General features: G+C 50.7%; 1 protein-coding gene across 2 annotated transcripts in view; it reads right to left on the reverse strand.

The window, feature by feature from the left end:
* The window catches only part of AP2A1 (adaptor related protein complex 2 subunit alpha 1), a 33476-nt gene extending 19511 nt beyond the window's left edge, over nucleotides 1-13965 (reverse strand). For both annotated transcript variants that reach the window (XM_077844813.1, XM_077844806.1), the window contains exons 1-4: nucleotides 13755-13965; nucleotides 821-889; nucleotides 552-694; nucleotides 56-249 (exon numbers count right to left, since the gene is read on the reverse strand). In XM_077844813.1, the coding sequence (XP_077700939.1) occupies nucleotides 56-249; nucleotides 552-694; nucleotides 821-889; nucleotides 13755-13821 (473 nt within the window). In that variant the 5' untranslated portion in view covers nucleotides 13822-13965. The remainder of the gene's footprint in view (nucleotides 1-55; nucleotides 250-551; nucleotides 695-820; nucleotides 890-13754) is intronic.
* Between the last annotated feature and the right edge of the window lie 320 nt (nucleotides 13966-14285).

Raw genomic sequence — 14285 nt, forward strand, 5'->3', positions numbered from 1 at the left:
AAACCTTGTCTATTCCACTCCAAACCCCAGCCCACCTGGGTCCCCAGTGCCTCACCCAGCCACCAGGATGCGCGGGATGTCAGCAGCAAAGGCCTCGCCCATCTCACGGCTGCCCACGTTGGCGATGCAGTGCAGGGCCAGGCACATGAAGGTGGGGTTGCGGCTGGCCAGGTCGTTCTTGATGGCATTGTTGATGAGCCGGATCAGCTCAGAATTTGAGTTCACCAGAACGGAGATGAAGAGGTAACCCTGGGTGAGGAAGGTGGGAACCCTGTGGCTAAGTGATCCTAGGTCCCAATCCTCTGACCTGGAGTCTGTACTTTTAGCCCCTTCCTCCCTCAGACCCAGGAGTCCAGGTCCCCAGCCACTTCCTCCCTCAGACAATTTCCTCCCTCAGATCCAAGAGTATAGGCCCCCAGCCCCCTCCTCCCTCTAACCCAAGAGTCTAGGCCCCCAGCCCCTCTTCCCTCAGACCCAGGAGTCCAGATCCCCAGCCCCCTCCTCCTCAGACCCAGGAGTCCAGGCCCCCAGCCCTTCCTCCCCAGACTCACTATTTGCTTCTCTGTGTACTTGTTGGAGCTGAGCAGATTTACGGCCTCCATGTGCCCAAAGTCAATGTCATGGCCAAGCAGGAAGATGAACAGCAGTTTACACACATATTTTTTCTTACTGTAGCCATCTAAGGCTTTGTCCCCTAGGGCCAGAGGGAGCAGGAAGGGGGAGGGGAACAGATGAGGAAGGATCATACCTATAAGTCCCAAGTATCCTAGTTCCCAGTCCCCTCCTCCCTCAGACCCAGGAATCTAGGCCTCCAGCTTACCTTTGAACTTAGAGCGGATATTGGCCAGTTCCTTGTTGATTCTCTTAATCTCTGCCTCCTTGCTCTTACCTGGGGAGGAGAAGGCAGGGCAGGTGATGAGGGTCCCAGACAGTTGAACTATCTGTCCTCTCTTTCCTTGGCCAGGTCCTTCCAGCTGGAAGGGCATACTCCTTCCTCCCTGAGGCCCCGGGCCCCGGGGCTTAGGCCAAGCCTGGGCCCCATTTCTAGCTGGGAGGTGGGAACCATGGCTTGTTGGTCTTTACGACCAAGAGGAGAAGCCTGGCACACACTATGGGGTGATCCCCAACTTGTCCCTCTTTCCTCCTCTCACTGTGGTCCTCGAACTGTCCTTGCCCTGGGGTCTCCTGTCTCCACCCACAGCTATGGTCATGCCTCCACCACCAGCCCCTGGAACTGGTCCGGCAAGAAATATGTGACGAGGGAACAAATGAATGAAGGGCTCGGCTGTCTTTTAGCTGTCTCCCAGGACCCTCACCCCTACCACATCCCCACCAAGTTCAGCATCTCCTGAAAAACCTGCTCCAGTGTTACGAAGGTCCCACTGCCTCCCAGTCACCGGGCCAGATCCTTAGGTTCCGAGCTTGCCCTCTCCTGTCCTATCCCTCCTTACATCCTGTTGGTCCTCTGCCGCCAGGCCCACAGACCCACTACTTCCATCTCCTGGCTGCCAACATCTCCCCAAGCTATGTGCAACATTCCTACACATCTGACAAGACCCACTTATGGGATGAGTTTAGAGGGCTCTCCCTGGCCCCACAGGCCAGGTCCTGTGCTCCCTGTGTTTCTTGATGCCCAGGCAACTCTGTCAGGGTAATCTCACTGAACTGTGATCAGGTCTTGGCCACCCTCACAGCTTGCTGTGTCCCTCGTCATGTCCCCTAGCTCCACTGGAGCCAGACTTCACCATTTTGTCCTTGACAGGCACATCCAAATGGACACCGGGGCATTCCACACCTCCAGTCAGGCCGTTGCCATGTTCTCTTGGCTTGACCTTCTGAATACTGGGATCATCTCCTACGACCTCCTCACCCAGACCCGATGCTTACTCACCTAGATTACTGCAGTAGCCTCCTTTCTGACCTCCTTGCCTCCTGCTGGGAGGGGGGAACTCCACCCCATGGTTACCTAGCCCTCTGGCCCTGCCCTGGCCATCCCACCAATATCACCCCTCACCACGTTATTGAGTGTTTCGCCCCACTGGCCTCCACCACTTTCATGGACACTCCATGTTCCTTCCTATCTCAGGGAGGGGCCTAATACATGCCATACCCTCTGCTTGGGCCCATCTCTCAAGTTATCTCCTTGTCACTTCAGTCTTAGCTCTTGTCACCTCCTCTGAGAGGGTCTATTCTGACCAGTTCATTCAAGCCAATGCCTTATCCTTGTTTCCACCATTAAAAGAAAAAAGTCCTCCCTAGCATCTTTCACACCATGTAACTATTTTTATTTATATTTACTGTACAATCTTCATTTTTAAAAAGATTTTATTTACTTATTTATGAGAGACCCAGAGAAAGAGGCAGAGATATAGGCAGAGGGAGAAGCAGGCTCCATGCAGGGAGCCCGATGCAGGACTCAATCCTGGGACTCCAGGATCACACCCTGGGCCAAAGGCAGGCGCTCAACCAGTGAGCCACCCAGGCATCCCTTGGCTTCCACTTCAGATTAGGAACATCACAAGGGAGCTTCCAGAACAGTACCTGGCATACAGCAAGTGCTTAATAAATGTCTGGCCACTTGAACAAAGGCCTGCTCAGATTTATGGCCGTGTCATCCACCTCCCTGAGCAGGTGGCCAGGCACCTGGCAGGCTGTGTGCAATGAACGAATGGATGAATGAACAGGCAAGGGTATGAGCATTCCTTGTCTTTAGAAATCCTGCCTCACTTTCAACTCCAACTTTCAGGGAAGCTATCAACTACTCCAGGAAGCCCTCTCTGATTAGTACCTCCTGCCCAGGGCTCCTGCCAACCAGCCCCTGAGCTGCACTGTGCAATATGGTGGCCACCAGCCAGGCAGCTCTTGAACACCTGAAATATGGCTGTTCCAAACTGAGGTGGGATTTAGGTGGCAAAGACACACTGGATTTGGGGGACTGGGTAGGAGAAAAACAAGCATGTAAAATATCTCATCAAAAAATTTTTTAAATACTGATTACATGTTGAAAGGACAACATTTTGGTATCTTAGATTAGGTAAACGTGTTAGTAAAATTAAATTTACTAGTTTCTTTCTCCTTTTAGGATGTGGCTACTGGAAAAGTTAAAACCACATGTGTGGCTCACACTGTCTGAGACACCGCTGTTCCAGGGCCTCCTCTGGGCTCCCATGTGGTCTGTGTCACCTCCAACAGAGCGCATGCCATCGGTGTTGGGGTCTGCCCCTGTCCCCAGACCACACGAGGAGACCCTAGAGGGCAGGCCGAGGACCTGCCACTTTTCTGGGCAGCAACTCCATGTTGCAAGGGCCTACTGAGTGCCAAGCTCAGAAAAGGCATGAAGACATGAATAAGGGCCTCCATCCTCAGAAAGGGGGTGGAGGGCCTGAGGATGAGGGTGGGAGAGTCTCTGGAGCCCCAGGTGAGGAAGGGCCAGTTCCTCAGGGTGAGCTTGAATTGGCCTGTGTGGCCCCACAGGCCACCTGATCCTTCATTTATTAGTTACACATTTCCAGAGCCCCAAGGGCCAGGCCTGAGTGGGGCTACGCTGAGCACCTTGGACCCACGCAGACCTGGCCCTTCTGATCTGCCCCCAGGGGTTCCTGGCCTGAGAGGGCACAGGCGATGGGTCCTGTCCCCACACCTGAATGAGATGTGCAGACAGAGGCTGCCCGGGGCCTCGGTGTTGGCTGCCAGGAGGAGGGGACATTTGAGGAGAGCTCTGAAAGGTGAGGAGGGTTCAGGAGCAGTTCACCGGGTGAGGGCGGCCGGAAGGAAGCCACACCACTGTGGATAGCCTGCATGAGGGTGGCAGCAGGAGGAGGAGGCCCCAGGACAGGCAAGGGTGCAAGGTGGGCCCTGGGAACCAGTGTGCCTGCTCTATGTTATTCTTGAGGATGACCACCAACTGCTTCAAGAGCTTGCCTTAAAACTATTCTGTAGGGACCAGGAAAAAAACACCCTCTTTTATAAATGGACCATGAATTACAGAGCACCTGCTTAGGGACACCTGGGTGGTTCAGTGGGTGAGTGTCTGCCTTCAGCTCAGAGCGCATGATTCCGGGGTCCGGGGATTGAGTCCCACATCGGGCTCCTCGCAGGGAGCCTACATCTTCCTCTGCCTATGTCTCTGCCTCTCTATGTCTCTCATGACTAAATAAAATCTTAAAAACAAAAGCATCTGCTTAAACTTCATCACAGAGAGATGGGCATTTGAACAGCAATTGAACTTGAAGCATTCTCTGGACTTCATTTAAACCACTATTAAAAAAAAATAAAAAAATAAAAAAATAAACCACTATTAAAAGCTTCAAGGGGCACCTAGGTAGCTCAGTGGTTGAGTGTCTGCCTTTGGCTCAGGTCATGATCCCAGGGTTTTGGGATCGACTCCCACATCAGACTCCCTGCACTGCCTCTGCCTATGTCTCTGTCTCTCATGAATAAAAAAATAAAATCTTAAAAAAAAAAAAAAGCTTTGAGATACAGGCAAACTAACCTATGGTGTTGGATGATGGAGTCGTGCTTATTCTTGTGGGGACAGGGGAGGGGCCTGGGAGGGTGAGCAAGGAAGCTACTGGGGATGGGGGATGTTGTGTCTGCCTCTGAGGGCTGATTCCACAACTGTGTTTAATCAGGAAAAGTTCATCAAGCTTGACATTTAGGATCCATGGCTTTTTTTTTTTTTTTTTTTTCAGATTTTGTTTATTTATTTATGAGAGACACACAGAGAGAGGCAGAGACACAGGCAGAGATAAAAGCAGACTCCCTGCAGGGAGCCTGATGTGGGACTTGATCCCAGGACCCCGGGATCACAACCTGAGCCAAAGGCAGACACACTCAATCTCTGAGCTACCCAGGCATCCTTCTGTGGCCTTTTTAATACATATTCTATCTCCATATATATACATATACAGATATAAATTATTGTTCTTGTATGTTAAATTACACATAAATATGTGTTCATAGAGAAGTAATCACCTATGCAAAAGACTGTACCAAGCAGATAAGGACAATCTGAAGAATATTTAGAGAATATACATATGTGTGTGCATATTTTTTTGATAGTCTTTAACTATCCACACCTATTTGATATTGCCTCCTGCACAATTGATATACTTTGCTATAACAAAGAATTCACGGAGTGTCTGGGTGGCTCAGTCGGTTGAGTGTCTGCCTTTGGCTCGGGTTGTGATCCCAGAGTCCTGGGATCCAGTCCTACATCGGGCCCTCTGCTCCCCAGGGAGCCTGCCTCTCCCTCCTCCTCCCTCTCTCATGAATTAAATAAATAAGAAAAGAAAGAAGAAAGAAAGAAAGAAAGAAAGAAAGAAAGAAAGAAAGAAAGAAAGAAAGAAAGAAAGAAAGAAAGAAAGAAAGAAAGGAAAAGAAAGAAAGAAAGAAAAGAGAAGAGAAAAGAAAAGAGAAAAGAAAAGAGAAAAGAAAAGAGAAAAGAAAAGAAAAAAGAATGAATTCACAGGGGCACCTGCGTGGCTCAGTTGGTTAAGTGTCTGCCTTCGGCTCAAGTCATGATTCCAGGGTCCTGGGATTAAGCCCCGTGTTAGGCTCCCTGCTCAGCAACTCCCTCTTCCTCTGTCACTCCCTCCTCATGCTCTCTCTCTGTCTCAAATAAATTAATAAAAAATCTTAGGAGAAAAAAAAAACAACAACACCGAATTCACAAAGAGAAGAAAGCATCAAGTGTCCAGAAAGAAGGGTCTGCAGCCTTGGAGGGAAAGCATCCTAGCAGAGGGCACAGGCTCTGCAGGGATCTAGAGGCAAGTAGTAGCCTGGGTGCCCAGAGATAGCACATGGATGCTACTGAGGGTAACACATGGGAGAAAGGGGCTGAAGACAGCTGGAAGAGAACGGGGTTAATGGAAGGAAGGACTTTCTGGCACTCAGGCCCAGCCAGTGGCAGGGGAATGAGTTCACCATCACAGGAGGCATGAAACCATGTCCGGGCATTTTAAAGGGATTTCTTATCCTCAACCATTTCTTGGGCCAGGCTCAGAGATGAGTCACACGAGCCCTACTCTGGGGGAGCTCCTGGATTGGAAAGGAGGGTGCTGGGGACAAGCGAGTACTTTGACACATGCAAACATGATGGGGGCTGGGAGGCTGGAATCAGCCCAGGGGAGGAAATCTTCCTGGTACACAGCTCCTGGGATTTGAGGATCAAAAGATGGAGTGGCAGAAATAAGAGGAAATGTGCTCTAGGCAGTGCAAGGGCCTGGAGGTTAGTGCAGCAGGCAAGGCCAGACCTCCCAGCCTCTTCTGGGTTTTCTCAGGGTGCTGGGAGCCATGGGAGGCTGCAGGGCCCTCTTCTGCTGGTAGCTCCAGGTGTGAGGAGCATGTGGGTGGAATAGAGGGCTTGCTGCAGGTTAGGGCAATGGGTTGCTGAGCAAAGATCTGCCCTACCTTGGGGGTTTCACTAGCAAGTGGGGCGGGGGTGGGAGAGATAAAGCCTTTGCTGCAACATCAGATGGGTCTGTCTCTGCCACCAAAGGCATCCTAAAGGGACGCTGGGGTGGCTCAGGGGTTGAACATCTCTCTTTGGCCCAGGGCATGATCTTGGAGTCCCAGGTCGAGTCCCATATCAGGCTCCCTGCAGGGAGCCTGCTTCTCCCTCTGCCTGTATCTCTGCCTCTCTCTCTCTGTCTCTCATGAATAAATGAATAAAAATCTTAAAAAAGGCAAATTGAACTCCAATTTAAAAAAAAATCTTAAAAAAAAAGGCATCCTAAAAACTCCAGGTTCCTCCACTGCAGAGGGATTGACATGCCTTAATGGAGGTAACAGGCAAAGGGGTCCAGTACCTCACTGGGAGACAGCTACTGTTTACAATACAAGGTAACAAATGTTCCCCTCTACCAGGACCCCCTGTGCTATGCCTCCCACACAAATCCCAACAACCCAGGGTCCTCAAAGAGAGTTCTGACAGATGATACATATTAACTCTGGACCACCATAAACATCCAGAACACATTGGCCCTATGCTGCTCAATGCGGGAGCCACAAGCCACATGGGTCCATCGGGCTCTTGACACATAGTTGGTGCTACTGAGGGATTAAATTCTTATTTTCCATAGATTTAAAATGCAAAAAGCAATTCTCAATTCAGTCACTGCAAGGTACATTCTGAACAGCTCAGCTACTTTGTGAATCTGCTTTTTCAAGTTTTGTGGCTTCTTTAAGACAGAACAAGTATTGCCAATGAAAATTTGGCCTCATTGAGAAGGAACACTAACTGTCTCATGGATCATTTTTAAAATACTGTGTGGGATGCCTGGATGGCTCGGCAGTTGAGGTCTGCTTTCAACTCAGGGCATGATCCTGGAGTTCAGGGATCAAGTCCCGCATTGGGCTCCCTGAGGGGAGCCTGCTTCTCCCTCTGCCTGTGTCTCTGCCTCTCTCTCTGTGCCTCTCATGAATAAATAAATAAAATCTTAAAATAAAATAATAAAATAAAATAAAATAAAATAAAATAAAATAAAATAAAATAAATAAAATACTAACTGTGCATTCAAATACTATCATGAACATACTGGTGTAGGTAAAATGTATTAAAATGAATTTCAGGGATGCTTGGATGGCTCAGCGGTTAAGTGTCTGCCTTCAGCTCAGGGCGTGATCCTGGAGTCCTGTGATCGAGTCCCACATCGGGCTCCCGGCATGAAGCCTGCTTCTCTCTCTGCCTGTGTCTCTCATGAATAAACAAATAAAATCTTTAAAATAATAATAAATAAAAATAAAATGAATTTCACTGACTTTACTTCACAAAGCGCTCCTGGAACATTTAAAGCTTCTATATCCGGCTTGCTGGGTTAGATGGTGCTCGTGCTATCAGAGTCATCACCACCCGAGAGAGAAAATAGTCTCTTGGAACAACCAGCTGCGAACAAACGCAGCTGCAAAGACCATCCCTGAGCAGCAGCCTAAGAAGGTGTATGTGCTGATTTGTTGAGGACCCTCGGCCTCTGGTCAAGGCAAGGAAGTAGGGCTGCTTCATCCCCACAGCTCAAAATAGTCCTGGCACAGGAAAGGTGTTAAATGCAGATAGTGGACCAAGTATACTCTAGTATACTAGAGTCAGTATACTGACCCACAGAAAGGGGGTGAGCCTGAGGCTCAGGCCAGGGGCTGTCTGTCATCAGCATCTGGCGGACACTCACAACCTAAAGCCTATTTCTTCAAGGGCAGGGCCTGGAGGCAGGCAGGGGGTCCCCGGTGGCACACTGGTGTCGGAGAACCACCAAAGTGAGACTCCTCCTTTCTGGTCTCTCCACAGTAGTCTGAAGGGATCCTGTCCCTTCCTGCTCCAAATCCCTCCGTGGCTCCCATCTGACCCATACTAAAAGCACAGTCCTCACCATCATCCTCCAGGCCCTACAGATTTATTAGTTCCCTCTCTGACCACAACTCCTACTCTCCCCACCATCAGCAGCCTCCTCTTCCTGCTCCTCCTCCTCCCTAAATTCCTCCTAGCCCAGTCCTGCCTCAGGGCCTTTGCACAGGCTGCCAAGCATGTCCTCCTCCAGATTTATGCAGGCCTAATTCACCCACCAAATTTGATTCTTTGCTCCAATGTCACCTTTTCAGCAAGAGACTCTGACCAGCTTATATAAGAGCGCTATCCCTAACTTTGTCCCTATACCCCTTCCCTGCTTTATTTCTTCCCAACCCCCCACCCACCACCTATCTATATACCTGAATACTATATATTTACTTGCGTACTGATCCTTTTCCCCTTAGGATATGAACACCATGGAGAGGGGACTTTTGTACACTGCTGTAGTCCCATTACTTAGAGCAGTGTCTGGCACTCAATTGGTGCTCAGGAAAGACTGGTTTGTCTGCTAGTTCATTCATTCATTCATTCATTTATTCATTCAACTAGCAAATGTCTCCTGATGACTCTCGTGGGCCAGGTCCCACAGAAGGCAGAACTGGGGACCCAGGGAGGGATCAGAACAGGCCTGTGCTCTAGGGCCTAGGGGAGAAGCCACGAAAGGAATGGGGCACAATCTGGAGGATGTACCCTAATGGAGGCACGCGGGCCACTGTAGCAAGTCCGCACCCCCCTTCCCATTCCATCACTTGCAAACTCCTCAGGCCTGGGGGGAGCTGGGACCCCAAAGAGGAGACAGCCCAACCCTGGGCCCTGGAAGCTCCCAGTCAGATTAAGTGACTGGGAGGCAGATTCGAGCTCAAGACAGCACAGGACATGCCCTCAGGCTGGGCCCAACCCAAACCTTTCCCCTTCTCTCTCCTTTTTTAAAGATTTTATTTATTTATTTGAGCAACAGAGAGAATGAGTAGGGGGAGGGGCAGAGGGAGAAGCAGGCTCTCCACTTAGCAGAGAGCCTGACTTGGGGCTTGATCCCAGGACCCTGGGATCATGACCTGAGGTGAAGGCAGCTGCTTAACTAACTGAGCAACCCAGACGCCCCAGCCTTTCCCCTTCTTATCTATAGAATTTGCCCTTTCCTTCTCAAAAGCCTGCCTTTCATCTCCTTCTAGAGTCTTCCCCCGAACTCCACTATGCCCTTCAGATTTTCCAGCAGGAAGGCTCCACACTCCTCCCCTTCCTCCACTTGCTCATCTCTGAGCGCTGGCTCATCTACATCCTTCAGGCTTTTTCCCTCGCTCCTACTTGAAGCTCTCCCTGGTGCTCTCAGGACAAACACCAACCTGGCCTCTGCCCACCTGCTCAATGCTACATCCCATCCCATCCCTCTTGTACACCAGCCACATAGGCCTCCACTTAGTCTCTGCTGGGCCTCAGGACCTTTGCACTGCTGTCCCTCTGCCTTCATCACTCTTCTCCACCTATCTTGGCCTGGAGAACTCCGCCCCATGTCTGAGCAATGCCAACAGACAGAGTCTTCATTTCTTTCAACACTGTGGCCTTCTCTCACTGGAATTAGGACGGCTACAAGTTTTTTTCCACTTACACCAAAAAACTGAGATATAATTCACATACCATAAAGTCCACCATTCTAAAGTGTGTAATTCAGTGGTCTTTGGTATATCCATAGTCTGGTGTAACAATCACCACTATCTACTTCCAGAACATTCTCATCACTCCAAAAAGAAACCCTACATTCATTGGCAGTCACATCACATTCCACCACCCCCCTACCTAGCCCTAGGTGGCCACTAACCTACTTTCTATCTCTATGGATTTGCCTATTCTGGACATCTCATACAAATGAAATCATATGGCCTTCTGTGTCTGGCTTCTTTCACTTAGAATAAGGTTTTCAGGGTTCATCCATGTTACAGTGTGTGTCATTCTTTTTTTTTTTTTTTAACATATTTGAGAGAGAGTGAGTGAGAGCATGAGTAGGGGGGTAGCTGAGGGAGAAGCAGACTCCCTGCTGAATAGGGAGCCCGATGCAGAGCCCAGTCCCAGGACCCCAGGATCATGACCTGAGCTGAAGGCAGATGCTCAACTGAGCCACCAAGGCGCCCTGCGTGTGTCATTCTTTTTTAATGACTTGATAACATTCCATTGCGTGGTGTACCATGACGTTTTGTACATCCATTCATCTGATGATGGACATTTGGGTTGTTTGCTTCCATTTTGGGGCTCTGGTGAGTAACCCTACTATGAACATCTGCATACAAGTGTTTGTGAGAAGGATGGCTACAGTTTTTATGTAGTACCTGTCTCCTTCATAAATCTGTCCTATTCACCATGGTGTCCCCTGTACCCTCAATAACATTTGAAACATCAGCCACTTGATGTTTATTTGATGAAAAGACGAAGGATAAGAGGAATCCCTGACTCTTTAGCTCCAATTCACTTGGCCAAATTACCTCTATTGTCCCCAAGTCAGACTCTCTTCCTCTAGGATCCTGCAGTGAAGCCAACATGTTTTCTCTTTCCTTCCCCACCCCCATCATCCAATTCCCTTGCAAATCCTCCAAAATTTGTCCCCAAACCAACCACTTCTCATCCTTCCCTTCTCATCCCAGTCAAGCCAACACCATCTCTCACCTGGATGCCTGCAGCAGCCCCCTAATTATCTGCCTGCTTCCACCACTACCTCTTGAGTCTGTTCTCTTCATGCCAGCAAAGGAATTATTTTAAAACATCAGTCAGCTCAAGCCCCTCCTGTGCTCTAACCCTTCTCTCGTTTCACCCAGAGAAAGGCCAGAGTGCTAAGGCCTGTAAAGCCCTCCACAATCCCTGTCCCCTCTCTCTGCCCTCATTTCCTGCCCTCTCCCCCCTCAGCTCCAACCACACAAGTCCCCTCCCTCTTACCAGAACACACGTCAAGCATACTGCCACCCCAGGACCTCTAAATGCACCATCCCTCCACCTGGACCCCTCTGCCCTCCAAAATCTACAGGGTCTGTTCCTTCACTTCACTCAAAAGTCTACTCACATGTCACCCCCTTGGGGAGGCCTACTCAGGCACCATCTCAATCCTGGTCCTTCCTTATCTTTCCTTCCTGACTTTCCTTCACATTACCTTCTGACATAGTGTCATTTATTGTAGTTCAGTGTTTATTTTCTATGTCCCTCATGGCCTGGGTGCTCCCAAGCCAGAGATTCTTGTTGGCTGTTATAGCCTAGTCCCAGGTGTAGTGTCAAAAAGTAGTGATCAGGGGCACCTGGGTGGTTCAGTGGTTGGGTATCTGCCTTCGGCTCAAGTCGTGATCCCGCATCAGACTCCCAGCAGAGAGCCTGCTTCTCCCTCAGCCTGTGTCCTTGCCTCTTTCTCTGTGTCTCTCATGAATAAATAAATACAATCTAAAAAAAAAAAGTAGTGATCAAAAAGCATTTGTTGAATAAATGAATGAATGAACCTTCAGAGACAAGATGATATTATCAAGGAAGTTTACAGATAAGAAAATAGGAGCCTCGAGGTGCCTGAGCAGCTGACTCTTGATTTTGGCTCAGGTGGTGATCTCAGGGTCGTGAGATGAAGCCCTGAGTTGGGCTCTGTGCTCAATGCAGTGTCTGCTTGAGAGTCTCTCTCTTTCCCTCTCTCTCTGCCTCTCCTCCTTGTGCTCTCTTTCTGTCTCTCTCTAAAATAAATAAGTCTAAAAAAAAGAAAAAGAAAGAAAGAAAAAGAAAGAAAGAAAGAAAGAAAGAAAGAAAGAAAGAAAGAAAGAAAGAAAGAAAAAAAGAAAGAAAAAAAGAAAAAACTGGGACTCAGAGAAGTTAAATGACTCGCCAAGAGTCACATCACTTCACATTGCTGGTAGGCATCTGGGGCAATGCACACCTACTCCTGATAGATGGCCCCCCACCTAACCCGCAGCCCCTTCTCACTCACCTCTTTCCATAGTAACCACAACATCTCTCCTTCACCTGACTCCCAACACCTTCCAGCCCTCTTTCGCTGAGCACCTACTATGTACTAAGTCCTTTCATATCTACCAAATTCCAAAATAATCTCCAGGCATCTAACAGAGGCCACTTGTCAGATCCACCAAATGACAAAAACAATAGCCAAGACTGTCCAGTGTTTGGAATGTGCAGAAGGCCTCACTCACATGCATTTATCACAACAACCTCATCAGGAAGGTGCAATCAGCAGTCCCTCCTGACAGATGAGGAAATAGAAAGGCGAAATCCCCCATTCAAGGTCACATGGTTAGGGAGTGACAGCACTCAAACTCAAGCTCAGGTCCGGCTGACCCTAGAGCCCCTGCGGATATAGCCTCCAAAGCTCTTGGCAGCTCCAAACACCAACACCCACTCCCAGGAGTTGGGAAGCTGACTTGGCACCAGGCCTCTCATCGTCACGACAATTCTTGCTGCTGCTGCTCACTGTCCCCATATTGATGTGGTCAGATGAGAGAGGGCTCCAGATTCAGGACTGGCCTGCTCCCTGACCTCTGACCTCCCTCTGGGATCAGGCTTCCCCCAACCCCCAGCTTTCCAGATCTCTTCCCAACAAAATCCTAAGGCTCCCTGGGCCCTTCTTTTGAGCTCTGGGCTCTCCCCATTCTGGCACATTCCTCAAGCCCCCACTTTGTAACCTCTTCTTCTTTGTTCCAGGCCCCTAGCTTCCTGTCTCGGGTTCTCCCAAGACCCTCCACCCCCAGCAACTCTCCTCCATATTCCTCAACCCCTCCTTTCCCTGTAGCGACCCTTCAGCCCCCCTCTCCATTGCCCTCCATCCTGGAGTCCCTCTCTCCCTCTTCAAGGTCCTGCTATATAGTCCCACCTTCCCATCTCTCTTCCTCAACCCCCTGGGACTTTCTATTACTCTCAGATTCGCTCTGTGCACCACCCAGGAGCCTCTGTGACCTACCTAGCCCCTTCCCTTCTATGACACCCCCCAGCTAGGCCCTCAAAGCCAGACCCCATGATGCTTCCTGTGTTTTACGTCCTCCCGGTCTCCTCGGGCCCTCTCCCACTCTATCGCTCCACAGGGTACCCCCCACCCATGCACCTCCTTCCCTTTCTACCGACATCAAGGATTTCTCTCTCCCCACCATTGATAGGTTCCTCCAGCCTCTCTAGCATTCCCAGGGGACACCCTTATGTCCCCAGCCCCGGGACCTTTCCTTTAACACCCTCCCGGACGCCTCTAGCCACTCCGTGTCGTCACCTCAAGAGGCACTCTATGACACCCTAAGTCCTTCCATTGCTCCCACCCTAAAGTTCCCCCCGGGGCCTCTCTATCCTCCCCCCCTTCGCCCGCGATGGCTTTCAATGCCCCGGGCCCCTCAGTAATCCCCGAGCCCCTCAATTCCATGCTCCCCCGCCCTCCAGTGTCCCCCGGCCGCGCTCTCACAGTTCCGGATGTCGGAGATGAACACCGCGAGCCCCCGCATCCCATCGCCCTTGGAGACGGCCGGCATGATGGCGGTGGTGTCGGCTCCAGGCCTGGCCGGGCAGGGCACAGCGCAGCGGGGGCTGGCAGGCGGGGACCGGGAGCAAAGGACCCCAAGCAGCGCCGAGAAGCAGAGCCGGCCAGGGGGGAGGGCGGGCTGGCGGGCGGGCGGGCGGCAGGCCGCGGCTCCGCCCCCGGCCCCTCCCCTCCCGTTCGCCGTCCTGAGCTATCAACCTCCCATTGGCTCGAGTTACTGCCGCTCAGAATCGGACGCAACCGCCCCCCGCCCTCTCTCTCATTGGTCGCTGGACAAAGGCACGCTGCTGCGATTGGCCCAGTGGCCCGCTATTTCCGTTCGCGGGGGGCGGGGGAAAGGGGCGTTGCCCGAGAGATGGGCGGAGTTCGGTTACGTGTGGTGGGACCGCCCCCTCCGTGAGGCCGGGTCCCTTGCTGATTGGATCCGGCGAAGGGAGGGATTGACAAGAAGGAAGG

Source organism: Canis aureus, chromosome 1, assembly GCF_053574225.1.
Source record: "Canis aureus isolate CA01 chromosome 1, VMU_Caureus_v.1.0, whole genome shotgun sequence".
NCBI classification, from domain to species: Eukaryota; Metazoa; Chordata; class Mammalia; order Carnivora; family Canidae; genus Canis; species Canis aureus.